Source organism: Coregonus clupeaformis, chromosome 29 (assembly GCF_020615455.1).
Source record: "Coregonus clupeaformis isolate EN_2021a chromosome 29, ASM2061545v1, whole genome shotgun sequence".
In the NCBI taxonomy this organism is placed as follows: Eukaryota; Metazoa; Chordata; class Actinopteri; order Salmoniformes; family Salmonidae; genus Coregonus; species Coregonus clupeaformis.
In genome coordinates, this window is record NC_059220.1 from 56,462,751 (window position 1) to 56,486,173 (window position 23,423).

Sequence of the window (23,423 nt, forward strand, 5' to 3'; positions counted from 1 at the left end):
AGATACCTCTCCTTGTCTGTCATTAAAATCAAAGACCTCATCCTGTACCTCCATGATAGTATCCTTCACTATTTCAGATGAATCTATATTGACTCTACTACTATCTGCTCCTATTTTAACCTTATTCGTACTATCATTGACAGCACTCTCCATCCGTAACATAAACCCCTGAGTCCTTCTTGCTACCCCCTTTAATTTCAGAAAAGTTGTTGTCGGTGTCATACTTCCTACATTTGCTATTGCCATCGTATCATTAATCCCTTCCAAAGTTACCATTAAAGTAGTTGATTTAGTTGATGTATTAACCTCTTAACTACTTCTAGTGGGAACGTTACCGATATACTCTGTGTATTATTCATTGTTGGAGTGACTACTGTGATAAACTTATCCTGAACTCCTTTGGTGACCGTGGAGGCTACAACAGACCTCAACTCTTCCATTATAATCGTTACTTTACGAATTACATAGCCTTTTAACCAATAATTCTTAACCGGAACAAATTTTTATGCTTGCACTAGATAAGTACACATATATTCTCCCTTATCTTTCTCTGTAACATTACGCAAAATAAATGAACAATCACTCATAACCCTCTTCCACTTCATATCGTTGTACAAACTATACCTCCTTTGACTAGGGGCACCGCTTCTACATCTGGTCCTGATAACAATACTTCTTCTCCATAATTATCTCTCCATGTGGGAGGAACGTCCCCATCCTAACCCTAATAAGTATTTTCGTCTAAAATTGGTGCTGGAGCTATTGCTTCCCTTATAATCAAATGCGATATATTTATGGCTTTAATAACTATCAATGTTGAAAGAGTTAAATTGCTTCTCACTGTTGTTTTAATAGACTGAAGTGTTGATGTCATTGTTGTTACTTCTAGTTTCCCCAAAGCTTTGAACTCTTTGCTTGTACTTCCATCTATCACCACTAGTGTCACTTCTTCAACTCTCAGTCCTACCTCTAATCCCTGACTTTCAACCTTTTGACTATAAAAAATGCACCTACAATTACCTTGATCTTCCTACTCTAAAGTGTCCTTCACCATTGTTCTCTCTCTTACTACTAACTTTGAAACTTAGCTTACTGTCTTAGAGTTCCTTCAACCTAGTTCTACTAACTTATTTTAATCTAATCTTTTCTCCTAACCTTTAAAAACCTTTTCCACTGATTTATTCACAAAATGCCTTTACCACCAATTTTTAGGATATGTGATTGGGAAGTCCCCACATGCTTCTGACTTTTTTACACACAGACTTGGCAAACGACTAAACACCTTTTAGCCTAGCCTGAAATCTCTTGGTGTAAGAATGTAACCCAGAATAACAGTCACCCCTTTTAACTTTATTTTTCAGACAGATTGTCTAATAGGCAGTCTAATAGATTATCATCCTTCCTATGATATTATCTTTTTAAGCAACTATGATTCCCAAAAACCCTACTTTTTAAAATCTTCTACCAGACAGCCGTTTAGTGTACATCTTATTGTACAATTCAATTCAAACAATGCATCTCTTCCCAACAATGCAATAGGTATATGTTCTAATATTAGTATGTCTATTTTAATTTCTCTTTGATTTCTATAGCAGAGCTCAATTGGTTCCTTAAGAGTAATTAGCTGTTTTACTACCTCAAATCCCTATCCTAATTAGTTGATTTTACATAGTGAGATGTTTAACCTCTTTAGGCTCAACACAGATAAAAGCTTTTCCCACTATTCACCATCACTTCTCATAGTCCTTTTTATTTTCACTTCAATTGTTGGATATTTTCTCTTCTTCTCTAATCGGTGCTATCAGCTGACACCCCCCTTTCGGATCTTCTAGGCACCTCTAGAATCCTTAGGGTTCACCTGGAGAACAGGTGATCTTGACTGGCCCCTGTATCTTCCTTAAAAATGTTCTCTGTTGTTTCCTCCTGACTTATTGCACTCACAGGTAAAGTGACCAATCTGTCCATAATTATAACAGTCTTCTGAAAGTTGCTGGAAGTGTAGCTGAAATCTTCCTCCTCCTTCTAAGTCTTCTCGTCCTCTTCCTCTCCAATTCTGTGTCTGTCCAGAAACTGGCTGTGGATATGGAACACCTGGTACCGCCCTTGGTGGCTGGTACATTGCATTTGATATTGTTCAGTTGAAGCTGTAACAGTGATTGTTGATTTGGTTCACTCTGATTCTTCATAACCAAAGCTTCTCTTCTCCACCAGTTGTATGATTGAGTTTTCTGAGAGTTTCTTGATCCTGTTCTTTCTTGCTGTTGACATATCAGGATTCTTCAAAAGCTTATATTCTAAGTTATGTCCTCGAAATATCATCGTCCATCATCTTCTTACTTTTCTTCAGCTGCTTGGCCTCAATGTATTCTTCTCCTCCAATTCTTGGGATCCTTTCCTCAGCAGTTTTTCTTCCTTAGAAATGTTCTCTTCTTGAGTTGTTCATCCAGTTGTGTTACTTCTTCTATTTCTTCTGTGCCAGTCCTTGTAGGACAAACTCCTTTTGAATACACAGCACCTCAGCTGTCTTCATCTGAACTCGAATCTCTTGTATCCTTCTTCCTTCAACTTCCATCAGAGATCAAATCTCTAGTATCCTTCTTTCCTCTCTTGCCAACTTCCTTCTGATCACAGAGTCATATCCACCCATGATCTCTTCTCAATCACTCTGATCTTCATCTTCATCATCTTCTTCAAGTTCCATCTTCCTTAACCTCACTCTTCTCTTCCAGACATCTCATTTTCTTCCTTCTGGAGTTTTGGATTCATCTTTCTGGTCGTTTCTGCTTGTCCTCTATCTATTATTCGTTCATCTTCCTCTCCGATGCAACAATCACCCTGCTGGATGATCACCGGAAGCTGAGGATAAACATCCCTAAGCTCTACTTCCTTCTCGTAAGGTGGGTGTCTTTTTGCTGAATCCGTATGTGAGAAAGGTGTACTAACTTCTGCCATTAGTTTTCCTGTCGCCTTTTCTTCCTTTAGCATTTTCTCTATACCTTTATCTTATCGTTGGAATCTTTTATCAATTTTTGTTTGAGAATGAAGGGCAACTTTTGTTTCATTTGCCGGATAACCTAACACTACTTTAGTTAAAGGATTACCATTTTGTACTATATCAACCGGTGTAATGACTTTCATAGCCTTGATGTCTTTTTCCCCCATTATAACAACCCTTTTATATTCCTTTATTGTGAAATATTTTATTTTAGACTATATAGCCTATGGCTTCCCCCCTTTAATTATTAATATAACCTAACAACCCCAAAAATAAATAAAAATAATAATAATAATAAATCAATAAAAATATGACTATGAAATAATTCAATTAAAATTTCTATTCAAAAACCATTTCTAATTAAAATAAAAAATCAATTAAAAAATCAATTAAAAATTATGAATAATTAAAACCAATTTTTTATTTCTACATCCTATGTCACCAATTTATCAATTAGTGGTGGCTATCTTACCACAACCCATCAAATGCAAGTAGTCAACTTCAGACTACAATACCCATAAACAAAGCCTGTAACCCTACCATTACTACAATTCCCATAAACCCCCTTGCTCTATAGGCACCTAATTATCTTTATTTTACAGAATAATGTCAGTCCTTGATTCCCAACACAATTCCAATCAACCCCAGTGATGCACATAGCCTCCAAAATGCAATTTTTAATGAATCAGTATTTTGCCAAGCCTATGTGAAATTGTCATAACATCAAACATCCTGTAGGGGAAGATTTTGTGAACAGATCAGTACCAAAACCTTTTTGACTCGATCCTCTGTCGCGTCACGTGACGTTACGTCAGCACCCCCTCTCTTTCTCTCTCCATTGTTCCTCTCATATGACAAAAGAACAGAGACACAGGAAAAGATTTTAGTAGTTAATGCAATACTGAGTTACTTCAACCATATTCAATATTCCTTCGTTCACATTCGCGCTAAGACTTAACTCAGGACTAAATAGATCGCTCAAAAACATTTTTATTTTATTTTAATCCGTCATTTAATTGAATTCATTATAATCCGTTAACAGATATCTAATTTATAAATTCACTACATCTCAACAAATAGTTTCATTTTCGAACAACAGTCACTTTAACGATTTAGAAGATTCGTGTCCAAATATCTCTTGTCTGTGGCTATTTCTCCCCCTGCAGTGTAACCCCACAGAAATATGACCCTTTACCCACAATCCCGTGTTGTAGTTTAACCAATCTCCTCATGTTGTAGTTTTAGCGCCGTAAAATCAAGCGCATGCGCAAATCCATTTAACCATACGATTGCCACACAATAGACCGCCAGCGTTCTACCTCAGTTCTCTATTTTACACTTATAGTCAGACAATTACACATAACAGAGCTCACATTTGCGTAGAACTCTGAATTCCACCCACACACAAACACATTTAAGAGGCTTATCTCATCGCAATGAGACCTCTAAGGACACGTTAGCATGTAGCACGCAACACAATTAGCATTAGCCTTTAGCATTAGCCGCTATGTACAATGTGGCATGAACCACACTCCAGCATTTAGCATTAACATTAGCCTTAGCCTTTAGCTAACTGCGGCCTACCCCACGCAACTAGTACCCCGCACTGCCCTTTTCTTTTGACATATTTTCCTACCGTTTTGTGCTACCGTGGACTTAATGACAATTCACCGAGAAATTACACCCAATCAGACCCCCCGTCGGACGAAAGTCGAGCAATAATCACAAATCAGATAAATTCCATCAACCCGGGTTTTTCTTTAAAAACACACCGACTTGCACATTCTATCGTGCAAGCGGATTTGTCGGCCCATTTCTAAAATGGCTCCCCTGGGGTCTTAAGCGGTACAGTGCTCTAATGTATGCGCATATCTGCCTTAATTGTACACTGCCAATACTTAATTCCTACCGTTTTATGCTCTAAAATTCCAATTATCTGCCGTTTACCAATGGAATCACATTTTAGAATATTATTACAGACTCCTAGTCGACCACAATAGCGCCATATCAACAACGACCCAAGTACTTTTAACTGTACACCTTCAATGCCCTCTCATGAATCAGCGGAATAACTAATGCCCACATTTTGTGAGTAATCTCACCTTTAAAGCCGGCTTGGGCAGTAGTCAACTCGCGACTCAGGAAAGGAACCAAGAACGATGAAATCAGAATCCCGGACGAGCCCCCATTCTGTCATGTCGCGTCTGTTGTTGGTGGCTATTGCTGTCAACAAAGAGTCCGCTTAGGCTGCACCGTGATTAGAGGTTTTTATTAATATCACACGTTTACAGCATAAGTTACAGCCCCGCGGTGTCTGGAGAAGCACCTTCCCAAATTAATCTGAATGCTTCTGACTCTTCTTCGTTTTTCCCCCAGTATATATAATCTCCCCAAGATGTGGGTGGCTCCCTCTACTGTCCAATCCCCTGTCTACAACACACTTCCTGTCTGTTGTATGTGGCGTTACACTAAAACATTCCCTCTTGATACTAAAATCAACGTCCTCTCCGGTTTCACTTAAAACATTAACAACGTCATAATCTTCATATACGATACTATAATTGTGGTAAAATACAGCGGTTCAATGTTTTCTACGAATAGACTAACTTAGTTTATTCAGCTAGCTAACTTGGTACAGTATTCTTCCGTGAAAACCGTCCAGGGAACCGAATCCTATGACGCCACAGCCAACTAGCATGCCAGCCTCCAACAACACGGTTTAGCACCAATACTCAGCCACAACAAACCACCAGTGTGTCAACACGCCAAGCAGATCATTTGTGTCCGTTTCATGGGCAACGATGCGCCAGGCCAGCTAGTTAACATTAGCGTACTACTACTACAATATTTACCTGGAGCTAACCCTGCAGATAGCACTACTGGATGATCTGAAAAGTCATAGTCAATCGATCAATAACATAATAATGCTATTAGCAAAAAAATATATTTTCAATTCACAATCTGTAGAAACAATGAGAATAGAAAGGTTCAGAACTTTTGTAAGACATCACAGTACAGTTGAAATATATATGGCAAATAGAAATCCTATATGGATGGTGTTAAAAGATAGATGGGAGGTGTTGAATGGAATTGAAGGATGTGACTAATAACAACTAACAACAAACAATAACAAGTTAACTAATAATGTAGGCACACTGTGTCCATAATAAGTGAATGGGTTGTAGGTTGGGAGCTTTTGTGAAGGAGCACAGTTAGAAAGATATGGCATATAGAAGCAAACCGGATGGACATCATGAAAATGATCGGAGAGGTTGAGAGTAGAAGTAGTTCAGGAGAAAGAACAAACAAAATGTAATTATTGTAAAATTGACTGTGTCCATAAAATGTAGATAGTGGGTATGGGCTGGAAGTAGAGGTCTAGGCGTTGTTGTTCACTAGTTTACTCCAAGTGGGGAAAGGGTGGCAGGGTTGGAAAGTAATAAAGGGGAATATATATATATATATTTTTAAAGGATATGTATGTGTATGTATGTATGTATGTATGTATGTATGTATGTATGTATGTATGTATGTACAGTGGGGAAAAAAAGTATTTAGTCAGCCACCAATTGTGCAAGTTCTCCCACTTAAAGAGATGAGAGAGGCCTGTAATTTTCATCATAGGTACACGTCAACTATGACAGACAAAATGAGAAAAAAAATTCCAGAAAATCACATTGTAGGATTTTTAATGAATTTATTTGCAAATTATGGTGGAAAATAAGTATTTGGTCAATAACAAAAGTTTCTCAATACTTTGTTATATACCCTTTGTTGGCAATGACACAGGTCAAACGTTTTCTGTAAGTCTTCACAAGGTTTTCACACACTGTTGCTGGTATTTTGGCCCATTCCTCCATGCAGATCTCCTCTAGAGCAGTGATGTTTTGGGGCTGTCGCTGGGCAACACGGACTTTCAACTCCCTCCAAAGATTTTCTATGGGGTTGAGATCTGGAGACTGGCAAGGCCACTACAGGACCTTGAAATGCTTCTTACGAAGCCACTCCTTCGTTGCCCGGGCGGTGTGTTTGGGATCATTGTCATGCTGAAAGACCCAGCCACGTTTCATCTTCAATGCCCTTGCTGATGGAAGGAGGTTTTCACTAAAAATCTCATGATACATGGCCCCATTCATTCTTTCCTTTACACGGATCAGTCGTCCTGGTCCCTTTGCAGAAAAACAGCCCCAAAGCATGATGTTTCCACCCCCATGCTTCACAGTAGGTATGGTGTTCTTTGGATGCAACTCAGCATTCTTTGTCCTCCAAACACGACGAGTTGAGTTTTTACCAAAAAGTTATATTTTGGTTTCATCTGACCATATGACATTCTCCCAATCCTCTTCTGGATCATCCAAATGCACTCTAGCAAACTTCAGACGGGCCTGGACATGTACTGGCTTAAGCAGGGGGACACGTCTGGCACTGCAGGATTTGAGTCCCTGGCGGCGTAGTGTGTTACTGATGGTAGGCTTTGTTACTTTGGTCCCAGCTCTCTGCAGGTCATTCACTATGTCCCCCCGTGTGGTTCTGGGATTTTTGCTCACCGTTCTTGTGATCATTTTGACCCCACGGGGTGAGATCTTACGTGGAGCCCCAGATCGAGGGAGATTATCAGTGGTCTTGTATGTCTTCCATTTCCTAATAATTGCTCCCACAGTTGATTTCTTCAAACCAAGCTGCTTACCTATTGCAGATTCAGTCTTCCCAGCCTGGTGCAGGTCTACAATTTTGTTTCTGGTGTCCTTTGACAGCTCTTTGGTCTTGACCATAGTGGAGTTTGGAGTGTGACTGTTTGAGGTTGTGGACAGGTGTCTTTTATACTGATAACAAGTTCAAACAGGTGCCATTAATACAGGTAACGAGTGGAGGACAGAGGAGCCTCTTAAAGAAGAAGTTACAGGTCTGTGAGAGCCAGAAATCTTGCTTGTTTGTAGGTGACCAAATACTTATTTTCCACCATAATTTGCAAATAAATTCATAAAAAATCCTACAATGTGATTTTCTGGATTTTTTCTCTCAATTTGTCTGTCATAGTTGACGTGTACCTATGATGAAAATTACAGGCCCTCTCATCTTTTTTAAGTGGGAGAACTTGCACAATTGGTGGCTGACTAAATACTTTTTTTTCCCCACTGTATGTGGGTGTGTATGTGTGTGTGTATGTGTGTATATATATATATATATATATATATATATATATGTATATATATATATATATATATATATATATATATATATATATATATATATATATATATATATATATATATATGTATGTACAGTGGGGAGAACAAGTATTTGATACATTGCCAATTTGGCAGGTTTTCCTACTTACAAAGCATGTAGAGGTCTGTACTTTTTATCATAGGTACACTTCAACTGTGAGAGACGGAATCTAAAACAAAAATCCAGAAAATCACATTGTATGATTTTTAAGTAATTAATTTGCATTTTATTGCATGACATAAGTATTTGATACAGCAGAAAAGCAGAACTTAATATTTGGTACAGAAACCTTTGTTTGCAATTACAGAGATCATACGTTTCCTGTAGGTCTTGACCAGGTTTGCACACACTGCAGCAGGGATTTTGGCCCACTCCTCCTTATAGACCTTCTCCAGATCCTTCAGGTTTCGGGGCTGTCGCTGGGCAATACGGACTTTCAGCTCCCTCCAAAGATTTTCTATTGGGTTCAGGTCTGGAGACTGGCTAGGCCACTCCAGGACCTTGAGATGCTTCTTACGGAGCCAGTCCTTAGTTGCCCTGGCTGTGTGTTTCGGGTCGTTGTCATGCTGGAAGACCCAGCCACGACCCATCTTCAATGCTCTTACTGAGGGAAGGAGGTTGTTGGCCAAGATCTCGCGATACATGGCCCCATCCATCCTCCCCTCAATACGGTGCAGTCGTCCTGTGCCCTTTGCAGAAAAGCATCCCCAAAGAATGATGTTTCCACCTCCATGCTTCACGGTTGGGATGGTGTTCTTGGGGTTGTACTCATCCTTCTTCTTCCTCCAAACACGGCGAGTGGAGTTTAGACCAAAAAGCTCTATTTTTGTCTCATCAGACCACATGACATTCTCCCATTCCTCCTCTGGATCATCCAGATAGTCATTGGCAAACTTCAGATGGGCCTGGACATGCGCTGGCTTGATCAGGGGGACCTTGCGTGCGCTGCAGGAATTTAATCCATGATGGCGTAGTGTGTTACTAATGGTTTTCTTTGAGACTGTGGTCCCAGCTCTCTTCAGGTCATTGACCAGGTCCTGCCGTGTAGTTCTGGGCTGATCCCTCACCTTCCTCATGATCATTGATGCCCCACGAGGTGAGATCTTGCATGGAGCCCCAGACCGAGGGTGATTGACCGTCATCTTGAACTTCTTCCATTTTCTAATAATTGCGCCAACAGTTGTTGCCTTCTCACCAAGCTGCTTGCCTATTGTCCTGTAGGCCATCCCAGCCTTGTGCAGGTCTACAATTTTATCCCTGATGTCCTTACACAGCTCTCTGGTCTTGGCCATTGTGGAGAGGTTGGAGTCTGTTTGATTGAGTGTGTGGACAGGTGTCTTTTATACAGGTAACGAGTTCAAACAGGTGCAGTTAATACAGGTAATGAGTGGAGAACAGGAGGGCTTCTTAAAGAAAAACTAACAGGTCTGTGAGAGCCGGAAATATATATATATATATATATATATATATATATATATATATTTTAAACATGGGGGATTGGAAGTGATGCAGACAATTACATTGATGGAAGTTACAATGTATCTGCAATATTAAGCTGATCTACCCCCCTCCAAAAAAAAACAAAAAAAAAACACGTTAGCCTACTACTACATCTAGCTACATGTTGAACTTCCATTCGCTCAGGCCAGGGGCACAATGTATGAAGTTATGGTTGGATCAGAATTTCCGTTATAATCAATTCCCAGTATGGATAATTAAGTAAAACCACAAGTCTAAATCCCTATCTCCATCCATGGCTATGGCCGATTTTAGCTAGCTAGCTAGCCACCTGAGGTCAACGACACAACGAGATGCAACAATTCCTGTTTTTTTTAATGTCAATGACATTTGGCTTCTGATGTGATCAGTTCAGGATTTTTTATTTTTTTATTTGGGGAGGGTCGAAATGAGGAGGGGGATTATTCAAGATACTTTTTGAACATTGACGAGGTAGGGTTTCAGGTGCTTTCGAAAGATGGGCAGGGACTCTGCTGTCCTAGCTTCAGGTGGAAGTGATTCCACCGTTGGGGTGCCAGGACAGAGAATAGCTTGGACTGGGCTGAGTGGGAGCTGCACTACTGTAGGGGTGAGAGGGCCAAGACACCAGAGGTGGCAGAATGGAGTGCTCGGGTTGGAGTGTAGAGTTTGAGCATAGTCTGAAGGTAGGGAGGGGCAGTTCCTCTTGCTGCTCCATAGGCAAGCACCATGTTCTGAGCTCACACAGTTTAGCTCAGCACTGATTGGCTATTATTTTATTTTAAAAAATATGAAGGGAGGCCAAATGCTCGCTGGCTTCCCTTGATTTCAATGCATAGTCCTTTGGACCAGACAGCATCAGAAATACATTTAGCCTCTTGCGAATTTAAGGACATTTATGAAACAGAGAGAGACAAAATATGAATTATTTTGTATGTTTTTTCTTTTTTCCTTGGTATTTTTTTTGGGGGGGAAGACTGGCTTCCCTTGGCATCCATGAATACATGCCACTGAGTTTCTCTCTAATCAGTTAGTAATGCAACATAATATTGGCTGCTGACTATGTCGACTCTTTTGGGGAAAAGGCTTGGAGTAGATTAAAGGCTTGAAGTACCTCAAACTAAAAAAATCCTGCCTCTTTCCTTTCCCTCTCTCGCTCTTGCTCGCTCTCTCTCTTTCTATGTCTCTTTCCCTCTCTCAGTATGGACACATTTACTTTCAAACTAAATCCCTGTGAGGGCAGCAAGAGAATGGGTTCATTAGAAAAGAGGGATCTGTGCTGTGGCTGTGTGGGGCCTGGACCACATTGGGTCTCTGCTCATTGTGACGGGGAAATAGAGCTGAGCGGGGCCTTTATCATTTACCTTAAATACATTCAGAAAGGACTGTATGGAAGTGCTGAAAGAACCAGGTCATGCATATGGAAGCCGCTCCATTTCACCACGTTGAAGATTCACTCAGCATTTAGCTCCTCGTAGGCATTCAAGAGCCTGCCGCGCATTCCTCACATTCCAGAGAGACTGCTCTCTTCTCCTGCAACTCTGCCTATTTCAGGCTACCTCTACCTCCATTACATCAAACCTGCCTCAGTGGACTGGGCTGGCCCTAGCCTTTTGGGGGCCCTAAGCGAGATTTGGTTGGGGGGCCCCCCACCTCGCATCAAAACATTTTAGTGGCCCCTCACTTGATGGTGGAGAGAAATTTTTCCTGCAATTCAACTTATTTTGCCATAGGGCAGAAATAAAAAAAGATCAGTTTTACAACTAATGTCCTGCAATTCTACCCATTTTGCCATGGGGTGGAGATACAATTTAGCAGTTTTAAATGCCTACAAGAGCAGAAATAAATGTTCAGCTGAAAGACGATGTCCTTAGCTTACCCATGATGTTGCACAATGATTTAAGTCATAGTTTTAGTCAAAGTATGATATATTTGGGTTTGAAGTGGGAAATCTGAAGTGGTAACTTTTGATAACGTGCTAATACCTTTCAGTCTACATTTCTTTTCATGGCTGGATTTTATTTGAACGTTACCAACCACCAGCATGGCATTGTTTGTTAATCAGAAACACATGCAAAGTTCTTTCTCTTTGTGAGTCACGACAGAGCTGAGCAATATTATAGATAATCTTTGGCAGAGCTGAACAGCTTTTCGCCGTAGCCTACACTTGGCCACCTGAGCAATGAAGCAAATTAAAATAGGGGGTGAAAACCTCCTTGCGCCTCCACTTTTTCACCAGCAAATTATCATAATCTATTGGATAATTTGTGAAGTTTCACTTCTTTTTTAGCTAGTCTGTATAAAAAAAATAGATATGATCATTTTATAAATGCAAAAATCGCATGATATGATTGCATTTTCGAACCCCGCTCCCCCCGGTTTCCCCTTAAACCACTTGAGTGTTGCTTTAGCAGTATGCTTAGGGTCATTGTCCTGCTGGAAGGTGAACCTCCATCCCAGTCTCAAATCTCTGAAAGACTGAAACAGGTTTCCCTCAAGAATTTCCCTGTATTTAGCGCCATCCATCATTCCTTCAATTCTGACCAGTTTTCCAGTCCCTGCCGATGAAAAACCTCCCAACAGCATGATGCTGCCACTACCATGCTTCACTGTGGGGATGGTGTTCTCGGGGTGATGAGAGGTGTTGGGTTTGCGCCAGACATAGCGTTTTCCTTGATGACCAAAAAGCTTAATTTTAGTCTCATCTGACCAGAGTACCTTCTTCCATATGTTTGGGGAGTCTCTCACATGCTTTTTGGCGAACACCAAACGTGTTTGCTTATTTTTTTCTTAAAGCAATGGCTTTTTTCTGGCCACTCTTCTGTAACGACCAGCTCTGTGGAGTGTACGGCTTAAAGTGGTCCTATGGACAGATACTCCAATCTATGGACAGATACTCCATCTTTAAAGTGGTAGGCATGTTGTGTACATGAAATTATACAAACCCCCAAAAAATCAATTTTAATTCCAGGTTGTAAGGTAACAAAATAGGAAAAATGCCATTGGGGGTGAATACTTTCGCAAGCCACTGTATGTTCCGGCCCCCTGTGTCACACCCTGTCTCTGGGGACTCTATATGTTGAGCCAGGGTGTGTAGATTCGATGTGTTTATGTTCTGTGTGGGAGTTCTAGTTGTGGTATTTCTATGTTGGCCAGAGTGGCTCCCAATCAGAGGCAACGAGTGTCAGCTGTTGCTGGTTGTCTCTGATTGGGAGCCATATTTAAACAGTCTGTTTCCCTTAGTGTTTGTGGGATCTTGTTTCCGTTTGGTTTGTTTCCGTGTTAACCGTAGGACTGCACGTTTCGTTTATTGTTTTGTTGTTATATTATCACTAAAGATAATAAAGTTAAGTATGTTTGCAACTAACGCTGCGCATTGGTCTACTCTCTACGACGATCGTGACAGAAGATCCCACCATACCAGGACCAAGCAGCGTGTCCAGGAGCAGGCAGCCTGGACGTGGGAGCAAATATTGGACGGGCAGGGGTCCTGGATCTGGGAGGAAATCCAGGCCGGGATGGATCGCCGTCCATGGAGTGAGACGGTAGAGGCGCGACGGAGAGAGGAGCAACGGCGTCAACAGTGTCGTCGTCGGACGGACGAGAGGCAACCCCAAAAATGTTTTAGGGGGGGGCACATGGCATGGACGACGGGGCTGCTGGAGGCAGATAAGGGGCAAATTCAGAAGGCCACCAGGTTACGGGAGCCATTGGTGAGAAGAGGGAAGGAAGATGTAGAGGCACGGCGAGAGGTACTGAGGTGTATTGCCAGTCCGGTCCGGCCCATTCCTGATCCCCGTTTAAGGCCAGTGGTGTGTGTTCCCAGTACGGTCCGGCCTGTTCCTGCCCCTCGCACCAAGTGTACGGTGCGCGTCGCCAGCCCGGCCCGGCCTGTTCCTGCCCCTCGCACCAAGCCTACGGTGCGCGTCGCCAGCCCGGCCCGGCCTGTTCCTGCCACTCGCACCAAGCCTACGGTGTGCGTCGCCAGCCCGGCCCGGCCTGTTCCTGCCACTCGCACCAAGCCTACGGTGTGCGTCGCCAGCCCGGCCCGGCCTGTCCCTGCCCCTCGCACCAAGCCTACGGTGTGCGTCGCCAGCCCGGCCCGGCCTGTTCCTGCCACTCGCACCAAGCCTACGGTGCGCGTCGCCAGCCCGGCCCGGCCTGTTCCTGCCACTCGCACCAAGCCTACGGTGCGCGTCGCCAGCCCGGCCCGGCCTGTTCCCGCCCTTCGCACCAAGCCTACGGTGCGCATTGCCAGCCCGGCCCGGCCTGTTCCTGCCACTCGCACCAAGCCTACGGTGCGCGTCGCCAGCCCGGCCCGGCCTGTTCCTGCCACTCGCACCAAACCTACGGTGCACGTCGCCAGCCCGGCCTGGCCTGTTCCTGCCACTCGCACCAAGCCTACGGTGCGCGTCGCCAGCCCGGCCTGGCCTGTTCCTGCCACTCGCACCAAGCCTACGGTGCGCGTCGCCAGCCCAGCCCGGCCTGTTCCTGCCACTCGCACCAAGCCAGGGGTGCGAGTCGTCAGCCCGGTAAGGCCCGTTCCTGCTCCACGCACCAAGCCAGGGGTGCGCATCGTCAGCCCGGTCCGGCCCGTTCCTGCTCCACGCACCAAGCCAGGGGTGCGCATCGTCAGCCCGGTCCGCCCGTTGCTGCTCCACGCACCAAGCCAGGGGTGCGCATCGTCAGTCCGGTCGGCCCGTTCCTGCTCCACGCACCAAGCCAGGGGTGTGCGTCGTCAGTCCGGCACAACCCGTGCCTGGGTCACCGGTGCCTGGTCAGGTACCGGTCAGCTGCTCCACACCGGAGCTTAAGCAATCCGCTCTACGATGTCCAGTCCAGCTCCAGCCAGCGGGGCCAGACCGGACCAGGGCGCTACGGGGGATTATTAGAGGGTGGTGGTCAAGCCCGGAGCCGGGAACCGCCTCCGAGGAGGAATGCCCACCCAGCCCTCCCCTGGTTTATTTATGTGGAGGCGCGGTCGCAGTCCGCGCCTTTGGGGGGGGGGGGGTACTGTCACACCCTGGCTCTGGGGACTCTATATGTTGAGCCAGGGTGTGTAGATTCGATGTGTTTATGTTCTGTGTGGGAGTTCTAGTTGTGGTATTTCTATGTTGGCCAGAGTGGCTCCCAATCAGAGGCAACGAGTGTCAGCTGTTGCTGGTTGTCTCTGATTGGGAGCCATATTTAAACAGTCTGTTTCCCTTAGTGTTTGTGGGATCTTGTTTCTGTTTGGTTTGTTTCCGTGTTAACCGTAGGACTGCACGTTTTGTTTATTGTTTTGTTGTTATATTATCACTAAAGATAATAAAGTTAAGTATGTTTGCAACTAACGCTGCGCATTGGTCTACTCTCTACGACGATCGTGACACCCTGACCATCCACTCAAGAAAAAATTGTCCCGTGGCTGAATCTAGTTGATGATCCCTACTGTAGGTCATGTAACTGTTTGTTACATGCAATATGTTTTGTGGACTTCACCGGACAGATGTTGCTCTCCGGTTTTGCAATGCATGGTTGCTTCTGCAGCGGTCTATAGCTCCTTTCATCCTCTGTGTTAGTCAGATAATGCTTATTCAAAGTTTACTGTTTTCTGTTTTAGTGGTTATTGTAGTTCAGGGAGGGAACCCAATAAATGGCTTTCCTCTACTAAAAAGGAACAGTCATTCTCATGTCAAGGTTACTGACTATTTTTCTTCTGAGGTGTGTGCATGTGAAAAGGTTTTCATCAATGTTCTTTTTTGGACCAAGGCTGTGGTTGAACGATCCCTTTTGTTAGACATCAATGTGGAAACTATCAACGGTACATGACTAAAGCAGAGATTATGCATTGTGTTTTATTCAATCTACAGTAAATGGTTAGCCTCGTAATTACCAGACTGATTACCGCTGCGCTATTACCGTGTAGCGAACATCCATGTAAGCTTGCGAGATCAGATTGCTTGCGAGGCTAGTAAATGGTAGAGATGACTCTTGAATGTTGAGTAAGAGAGAGAGAGAGTAAGAGAGAGAGCTAGCAAACCACTCAGAGAGGGAGGTAGACAGAGAAGGCTGATCAAGCATAAAGGGGAGTAGAGAGCTCTTATGGCTCAATTTGAAATATTTGATCTCTTAGCTTTTATAGTGATAAAGATAGAAATATATCTAACCACTCAGAGAGCGGGAGAGAGAGACAGGGAAAAAGAGAGAATTATATAAGGATGGAGAAGTGAGTCGTCTGATATCTGCAGTTTGTGAAGGCATAGCCAGCTCAGCTAATAAACATGCTGTAATGGCGGGACTGTGACAGCCAGTAATGTGCGCTGGGTGTAATTGTCTCACCAGAGCGAGAGAAACCCATCTTCTCTCATTCTCCCTGCCTTTAATAAGTAATTTTCCTCCAAATTAAATCACTGCCTCCTCTTAAAAACACACACATTTTCAACTTTAGGAAATATTTATAGTGATCCATGATATAAACTGCTACCTCATCTTCATAACAAGCACAGAGCTGTGTACAGAATCCAATGCAGTGCCACTTGGCTCCCATTAGCAGCTAGCTGCCGCCCTCTCAGGCATGGCACTGGGAAATTAGGGCAACGTGCCTGCCATTGATTCAGTTTGGACTGTGAAATTCTCTCACTGCCTTTGGCTCATTTTCTCAGGGCACGACATGCTTGCAGAGAGCATTATGAGTCATTCAGCAATGCATGCAGATTTAGCAAAGAATGCTCAATGACTGTATTTTAAGTGTATGAAATTCAAAGTATACCATTAATTTTTTTCTAGAATTCTCGCTTCATTAATGTTGACTTTTGGGTGTGAGCTACAGACTCTTAAATGTTAAAGGCTCTTATACACTCTTAGAAAAAAAGGTGCTATCTAGAACTTAAAAGGGTTCTTCGGCTGTCTCCATAGCAGAACCCTGTGAAGAACCCTTTTTGGTAAAAGGGTTCTACCTGGAACCCAACGGGTTCTACCTGGAACCAAAAAGGGTTATCTTTTTGGGGACAGCCGAAGAACCCTTTTGGAACCCTTTTTTCTAAGTGTGTAGGCTCCTACATATGCCACACCACTGCTCTATTCCTCTGGGGTCACAGGCTTTCATCCACACTGAGATACTTGTTGGGCATGTGCCATGGAGACGTGTTGGAGTGCTAATTCAGTCGACTCCACAGAACGTGTGTGAGACTATGGGGAGTGTTGCATGTGTTTTATAGTCCCATAGTATGTAGTAGCAGGTATGTCTATCAGAGAAAGAAAGAGAGAGGAGTTAAAGATTTGAGAAATGAATTACGTAGCTATGCTAGGTATACAATGTTGGCACTGTGTCACGACTTCCGCCACGGCTGCCTCCCCTCCTTGTTCGGGCAGGTTTCGGCGTTCGTCGTCGCCGGCTTACTAGCTACTGACGATCCCATTCTCATCACTCCACTTGTTATGTCTTGTCTTGTCAATCACACACACCTAGTGCTGATTCCCCTAATTAGTATGGGTATAAGTGTTCCCTCTGTTCCCCTTGTCTTTGTGAGTGATTGTTTCATTGTGAGAGTGAGTGGTTGAGCTACTCTTCCATTTGTTATTGCCAAGGTGGAATATTTCCCTTGTGATAGTTTCGTTTTGATGCTGGGTGTGTTTTATTTATGTAAACGGAATCAACTCTGGACTTCTGTGTTTTACCTCCTGCGCCTGACTCCTTCATTCACACCTCGTCACACACTGACTTCAGTCGTTGTCTTCTATCTATTGTCTTTTACAGCATTTGACTTATTCAGCAGTATACAAAGCCGTGTCTTACTGCATTGCTGTAGCTGACTTGTCGCATTGTTTCACCCACAATTTACATTCTCTCGGTTAGAGGTCCTGGGCTACAGACAAGTACTTATTCCAAGTACTTACAGATAAGAATCTGTTGATCTAAGGTCAATTGTTCTAATGTTTAATACAAATGCTTGTCAAAAGAAGGCTGCCTGATAACATGTAGAAGCTATTGAAATCAATGAGGTGAATTTGATACCCATAATGAATTTATAGGAACAATGCATAATGGATGTGCAGTCACACACTTCAGAGGGCAGCACACGGTGTTGTCTTTAGCTATCTCTTAAATCACTGGTCTGGTATCTCTCAGTCATCTGGCCCTGATTCAGAAAGAAATCAACAGATAAAGCAGGGAGCCGTGCTCCAGTACAGTCTCTAATGAGAGTGCATTGCATCATGACATGGTTTTCCACCAGACAGAAGGGTCAACTCACCTCACCTTGCCAGAGACAGAGCTCTAGTCACTTGGACAAAGAAAGAAAGAAAGAAAGAAAGAAAGAAAGAAAGAAAGAAAGAAAGAAAGAAAGAAAGAAAGAAAGAAAGAAAGAAAGAAAGAAAGAAAGAAAGAAAGAAAGAAAGAAAGAAAGAAAGAAAGAAAGAAAGAAAGAAATCACTGTAGTAAAAATAACTTATGTACTGCTAAAAATGCAGTGAACATAGCTGTAAGTGCACTTCTCTGTACAGCACCAGGAGTGCTTACATAGTCAGTATGTACTGTGAGAATAAGTGCTATTGACAGGGTGTAAACATTTGGAAGAAAGGGAATGTTTGAAAACAACAGAGGTAAGAGTACAAGGCAAGCAGTGTCATTTAGCTGAGGTGTGTGTTGACTGTCGCTGAGTTAGACTGGCAAATCAAAGCTATTCGAAGGGGCGGGTGTGTGGCGTTTGAAAAGTTATTGCATACAGTTTGCACAGGCCCACGTTTGAAGTCAGGCTTATGTAAGCTGCTTTCTTTGTCTCCCATGCAGATGATGGCTCTGTTCATACATTCTCCAATGATCAGATGTGAGGTGCCTCGCTCACAGCTAATGTTATCTTAGTCACTCAGACACGGCACGCTGTGAGGTGTGTTTGTGTCAGGGAGAATATCAATAGGACACACAGGGGGGCCTGTTTATAAATCCCCGTCTCCGAAGGAAGCCTTTTGTGTTCCTAAATATCCCTAAATGAATGTGTTATCTCATTTAGCTGTTACCCTATTCATGTTTTCTTCTTTCAGTGTGTGTGTGTGTGTGTGTGTGGGTGTGTGTGTGTGTGTGTGTGTGTGTGTGTGTGTGTGTAATTATCAGGATTAGTCTATGTGTTTTGCTTGTTATCATTTTTAAGGTGTTCTTTCTCACAGGCCCCCCTGCGCTACGGTACAAAACACTGAAACATTCATGACTTTTGATAGTTCAGGCAAGCCAGATCGGATACACAGGACTAGATGGTATGTGTTTTTGAGTCTAGGTCATATAGAGACATACATACTACATGTTTTTATGTTTTTGCCTTTGTGTTTGCGTGAGAAGATGAGATTGCTCATGTGAGCACTATTAGTTGAGAGTCAGCAGTTTTTCTGATGAAGACAGAGGGGAAGGAATTGGCCCCTCATAAATCCCCTGCTACTGTACTGTAGTCCGTGCTGCTGCTTCCCCACCGACCACACAGCCAAGGAGAGAGGACAGGGGAGAGGAGTTGATGATGTATAGGGCCATTAGGCCTCTAACCCCTAACGCTCTCACTTCACTTGCATCTGTTCATTACTACCATTATGCCTTGTGCGCCTGGCCTGGGGCCCACAACTGGAGATGGAGAGATAGAGGAGATAGAGGGAGAGTGGATGACCTGTGTGATAGAGAGGGGGAGTGATGTCATGCATTACTGACAGTGAGGGGAGCAGGAGCAGCTAATGTGCTAGATAAGAGAGGAGTAGAGCACCGCCACCGGACCACTCTCTGTGATGGATACCTTGGGTCTGACTCTCAAGGGAATTATCCTGTTAGCTATTTCTATTGGACGGCAGAGAGGAAGCGGGTACATTAGTTATTCTGATGGTGTGAAACAGTGGACAGAGGTGACTGTGTGACTGTAATGTCAAGTGATGTCATACACTAATTCAATTTTTCTCATTTTGGTTTTAGAGCGGCACCTTATGTTCATTATCTGTTGAAATGACACTGATCCAGTCTGGGGTTAAATAGTTTCAAGGTACCTGTACGTGATGTCTTCCGACAATATCTTCAGACAGTGCAGAGTACAATGAGCATACTGAGTAGCTCTCCATATAAACTCTGGGGTAGGTAGGGAAGAATTAACATTAAGGCTTCTCATTTCAGCGTTGAAGTGTACGACACATGATGCTAAATTGGATCTCAGACAGGGGTGGGTACGTTAACTAAGCAGAGCTGGGTCTCACACTCTGACTCATAGTAATTAAATCAGCTAGCTTGTGTCAGATGTCGGGATTTGTTTGTTTCGCCTGTGCTCTGCTAAGCTGGAGAGGTCCCCGCGGTGAGGGGTTGATATCCTGGACCCATACTGCAGCGTAAGGAGATGTTGAATACATAAATAAGTGATATGGGCCTGTGGAAGATTCTCTCAACTTTTCTTATAGGAAGAGACAATGAAGCTCCACCTTCAGTCTAGCCACTTTTACAGAGAGAGAGGGAGGGAGAGATATGGAGAGAGGTTGGGGGGAGAGAAAGAAAGAGAGCGAGAGGGAGAGAGGGGGGAGGGAGGGGGAGATAGAGAGAGAGTCTGACTAAACTAAGAGATATCACAATGAGAAACCAGGAGCTGTATGGCAGAAGAAGGCAGGATGAGCACCACAACACTGAGGGCTTCTGTACAGTCTGTCTCCAGGAGCTCCAGAGCCTGATATAGGCTGGCAGGCAGGCAGGCCAGGCAGGGCAGCAGGCTGCCAGGCAGGACAGCAGGCTGGATGGAGGGAGGGAGTGCCTTTCATCACACAGGTACCTGACACAGTGTCAAGAGCTAGGAAGGGAGAGAAGTGGACAGGGGGAGAGTTGGGGATAGGAGGAGTGTGGTGTTGTGAGGAGGGAAGATGGGGAGAGACAAATAACTATGGTAGATGAAATGATCCATAGTTTGATGAGAGCACAATCCAGAGTCATTCTGGGAAGTGAGTGAGCGGTCCCACTGCGCAAAAACTGGTTGAATCAACGTTGTTTCCACGTCATTTCAACTCCCCAAATAAATGTTGATGACATTGAAAACTCATTGGATTTGCAAAAAGTAATCACCAAATGGCATTTTGTCATTTTTTCACCTAACTTCAATGACATGGTGAAATGTTTTGTTGATTTCACATTAAATTCACAACAGCTGACGACTCAACCAAATGTAAATCAAAACTAGATGTTGAACTGATGTTTGTGCCCAGTGGGGTGAGTGAGTTTAAGCTGCTTCCTGTGGTTTGGAGCTTACTAGGACCTCTTCATATCTGAGACCAGGCCTAATGTGTCCTCTCATTGTGTCTTCTCATCAGTAACATGGCAGAGCAGTACAGGTCCCTAACACCAGATCCATCCGCCTCATTAAGGAACAGGAACAGCCACTCATCTCTCCTGCTGGTTGAGAGTAATTGCGGACCATGGGCAATAAAACGCAATGTAATTACCCCCCCTGCACAGAGCCTAAGACTGATGTTTCAAAGTCTCCCTCTAAGTGACATTTTCGTTTCAGCGGGAGATAAATGCTTGCGACATCATTTGGGTGAAAATTACGGTCATTAACTTTTATCACTGTCCATCTATTCATTACGTTATAAGTTCTGCTGCTGTAGTGTTGGGAAAGAGAGAGAGAGAGAACAGAGGCAAATGGAATAGCACTAGATTGGCACCACTCTCCATTTTTTACATAGAGTTTACAGTGCTTTTAGTGGAATATCGTTGGAAATAATGTAGTCACTGCTTTATGTGCTACGTGCCTGTGTGCCAAGTGTGTGTATGTGTGTGTGTGTGTGTTTGAGTCCGAGGATAAATACATAAACTACTCTCATTCATACAAAATACACTCGTTTTGTTACACATTTTCAACCACTTGATTGACCTCTTCTTCTCATACATTCATCTCTCAGGAGTTTAACACACAATCAGGTACTATATGCTTTCACAAGTCTATCTACCCCAGTGTTCATCCCGCATAAACCCTGCAATGCCAGCTGGATGAGTGAACTACTCCTGTCCTTTGACCCTTGTGTGTCCTGCCTGCAGCTGGAGGTGTCTGTGACAGACCTAAGTGGGAAGCTGGTGGAGGGTCCTGTTGCCCTGCTGGTGGACGTCAACGACCAGAATGACAACAGGCCCATCTTCAAGGAGACCCGCTACGCTGGAGAGGTGCTGGAGGGCTCACCTACAGGTAGGGGGCGCTTCTATCTGCTTCTCTATGCCCATGTTGGCCAGGGTAATATTCATTAGTGCGCACTGCAGCCAACATTTTGCAATGGAAAAGGAAATCAAGCGTTTCTTATTGGAGAAGTTATGGGAGTCCCTCCCCGTTTCAGCCCGATTGGCTCCTACTGAAGACGACCCTGGGTCAAGGGAAAGCTGGTACGAAGATGGTGATTGAGTGTAATTATCTGCTACTGCCAGCAGTAACCATTCTTTGACTAGACTTCATATTGTTGCATTACTGGTGGTCTCTGTAAAAGCAGCTGAGGGGACAAAATAGGGACAGGAAAATTCTGGAGTAATTACTTATTGATTAGTTTTGCTCAGTACTTGAGAACATAATTGTTCTCAAGTGCGTCTTCAATTTTCAAAGACATCCACCAAGAATCTCTGAAAAAACCCATGAATGTGTCAGAATAGAGAAAGAAAGGCACGACACAAAAGGGTAATGAGACAGAGCAGAGATGTTATCAGGTCCTAACTCTGTAAAGAGCTGACTTGTGCTTTTATCATTAGCACACAAATAGGGATTGGCACAGTTATTCGACTATACGAATATCCGAATGGACGTTGGTATTCGAATACTTGCGAGAATATTCATTTTTGAGTGAGAAAAATAGGCCTATTTTATCAATGAAAAGGCTTTGTCTCAATTAAATAAAAGTATCTATGTGACATTGCCACACACAAGGCCATTTGAAAAGCTTAATTTAATAAAAGAACAAACTTTTGAATGTAGTTTTTATGACGTGTTCCCCATAAAAAGACATAGGCTACCTTATAGTCTACACAGCTTTCACGCTTGCAGCTTGTTGTTGTTGGCACTACAGAGGCTCCATGTGTAGTAACGTGAAGTGGGATGTCTCTAATCAATGAAAAATGGAATAAAAATTATGTAATTAAGTTAGCTAAATGAGAAGGAGTAGGCTACAATGAGCAACTGACAGGTAGGCTGTTGTTTAATCTGAATGGAACGTTGTAGACAAGGATGGGTAGCGCAGCAAAATAGCCTCTGGCTGTCTTAGCTTGCTTCTTTACATGGATTTGATGCAGTAAAGACAGGCACTGCCAGATGGGATGATAGATCATTTATGGCATTTCTAAGTTTGTCTAACTAGTGCGATTCAGTGGCTACTTTTTCTCTCTCTCCCTCAGGTGTCACACACACCGCCGGCCCCTGCCCAACTTGCTTACTGCGCAGCCTGTGCGACTCAGGAGAGACTTGTGCTGCAGCTGTTTCATAGGCTGCGCAGTAAGCAAGTGTCCAAGTTTAAACAGTTACAAAAAACATCATAACTACACGAAAATCTTTTTTTATTTTATTTATTATATTATTCGAATAGTGAAATTATTTAAAATGCCTATCCCTACACACAAACAAATATACTGTACATAACACTCCATCTCCAGAAGCAGAAGATAAGGGAGGAAAGTCAGCAGGCAAACAGATAAATGAATCCCACAGTCAGTAGAGTAACAGTGTTATTCCCCATGGTGGCAATAGTCTTCAACTGCACCGTTTGGCTG

The 23,423-nt window shown here is 43.4% G+C and overlaps 1 protein-coding gene across 1 annotated transcript in view; it reads left to right on the plus strand.

The window, feature by feature from the left end:
- Positions 1 to 23,423, plus strand: part of LOC121576676 (cadherin-13-like) — a 670,880-nt gene that overhangs the window by 367,243 nt on the left and 280,214 nt on the right. The window contains exon 7 of the mRNA XM_041890029.2: positions 21,720 to 21,864. Within this exon, the coding sequence (XP_041745963.1) occupies positions 21,720 to 21,864 (145 nt within the window). The remainder of the gene's footprint in view (positions 1 to 21,719; positions 21,865 to 23,423) is intronic.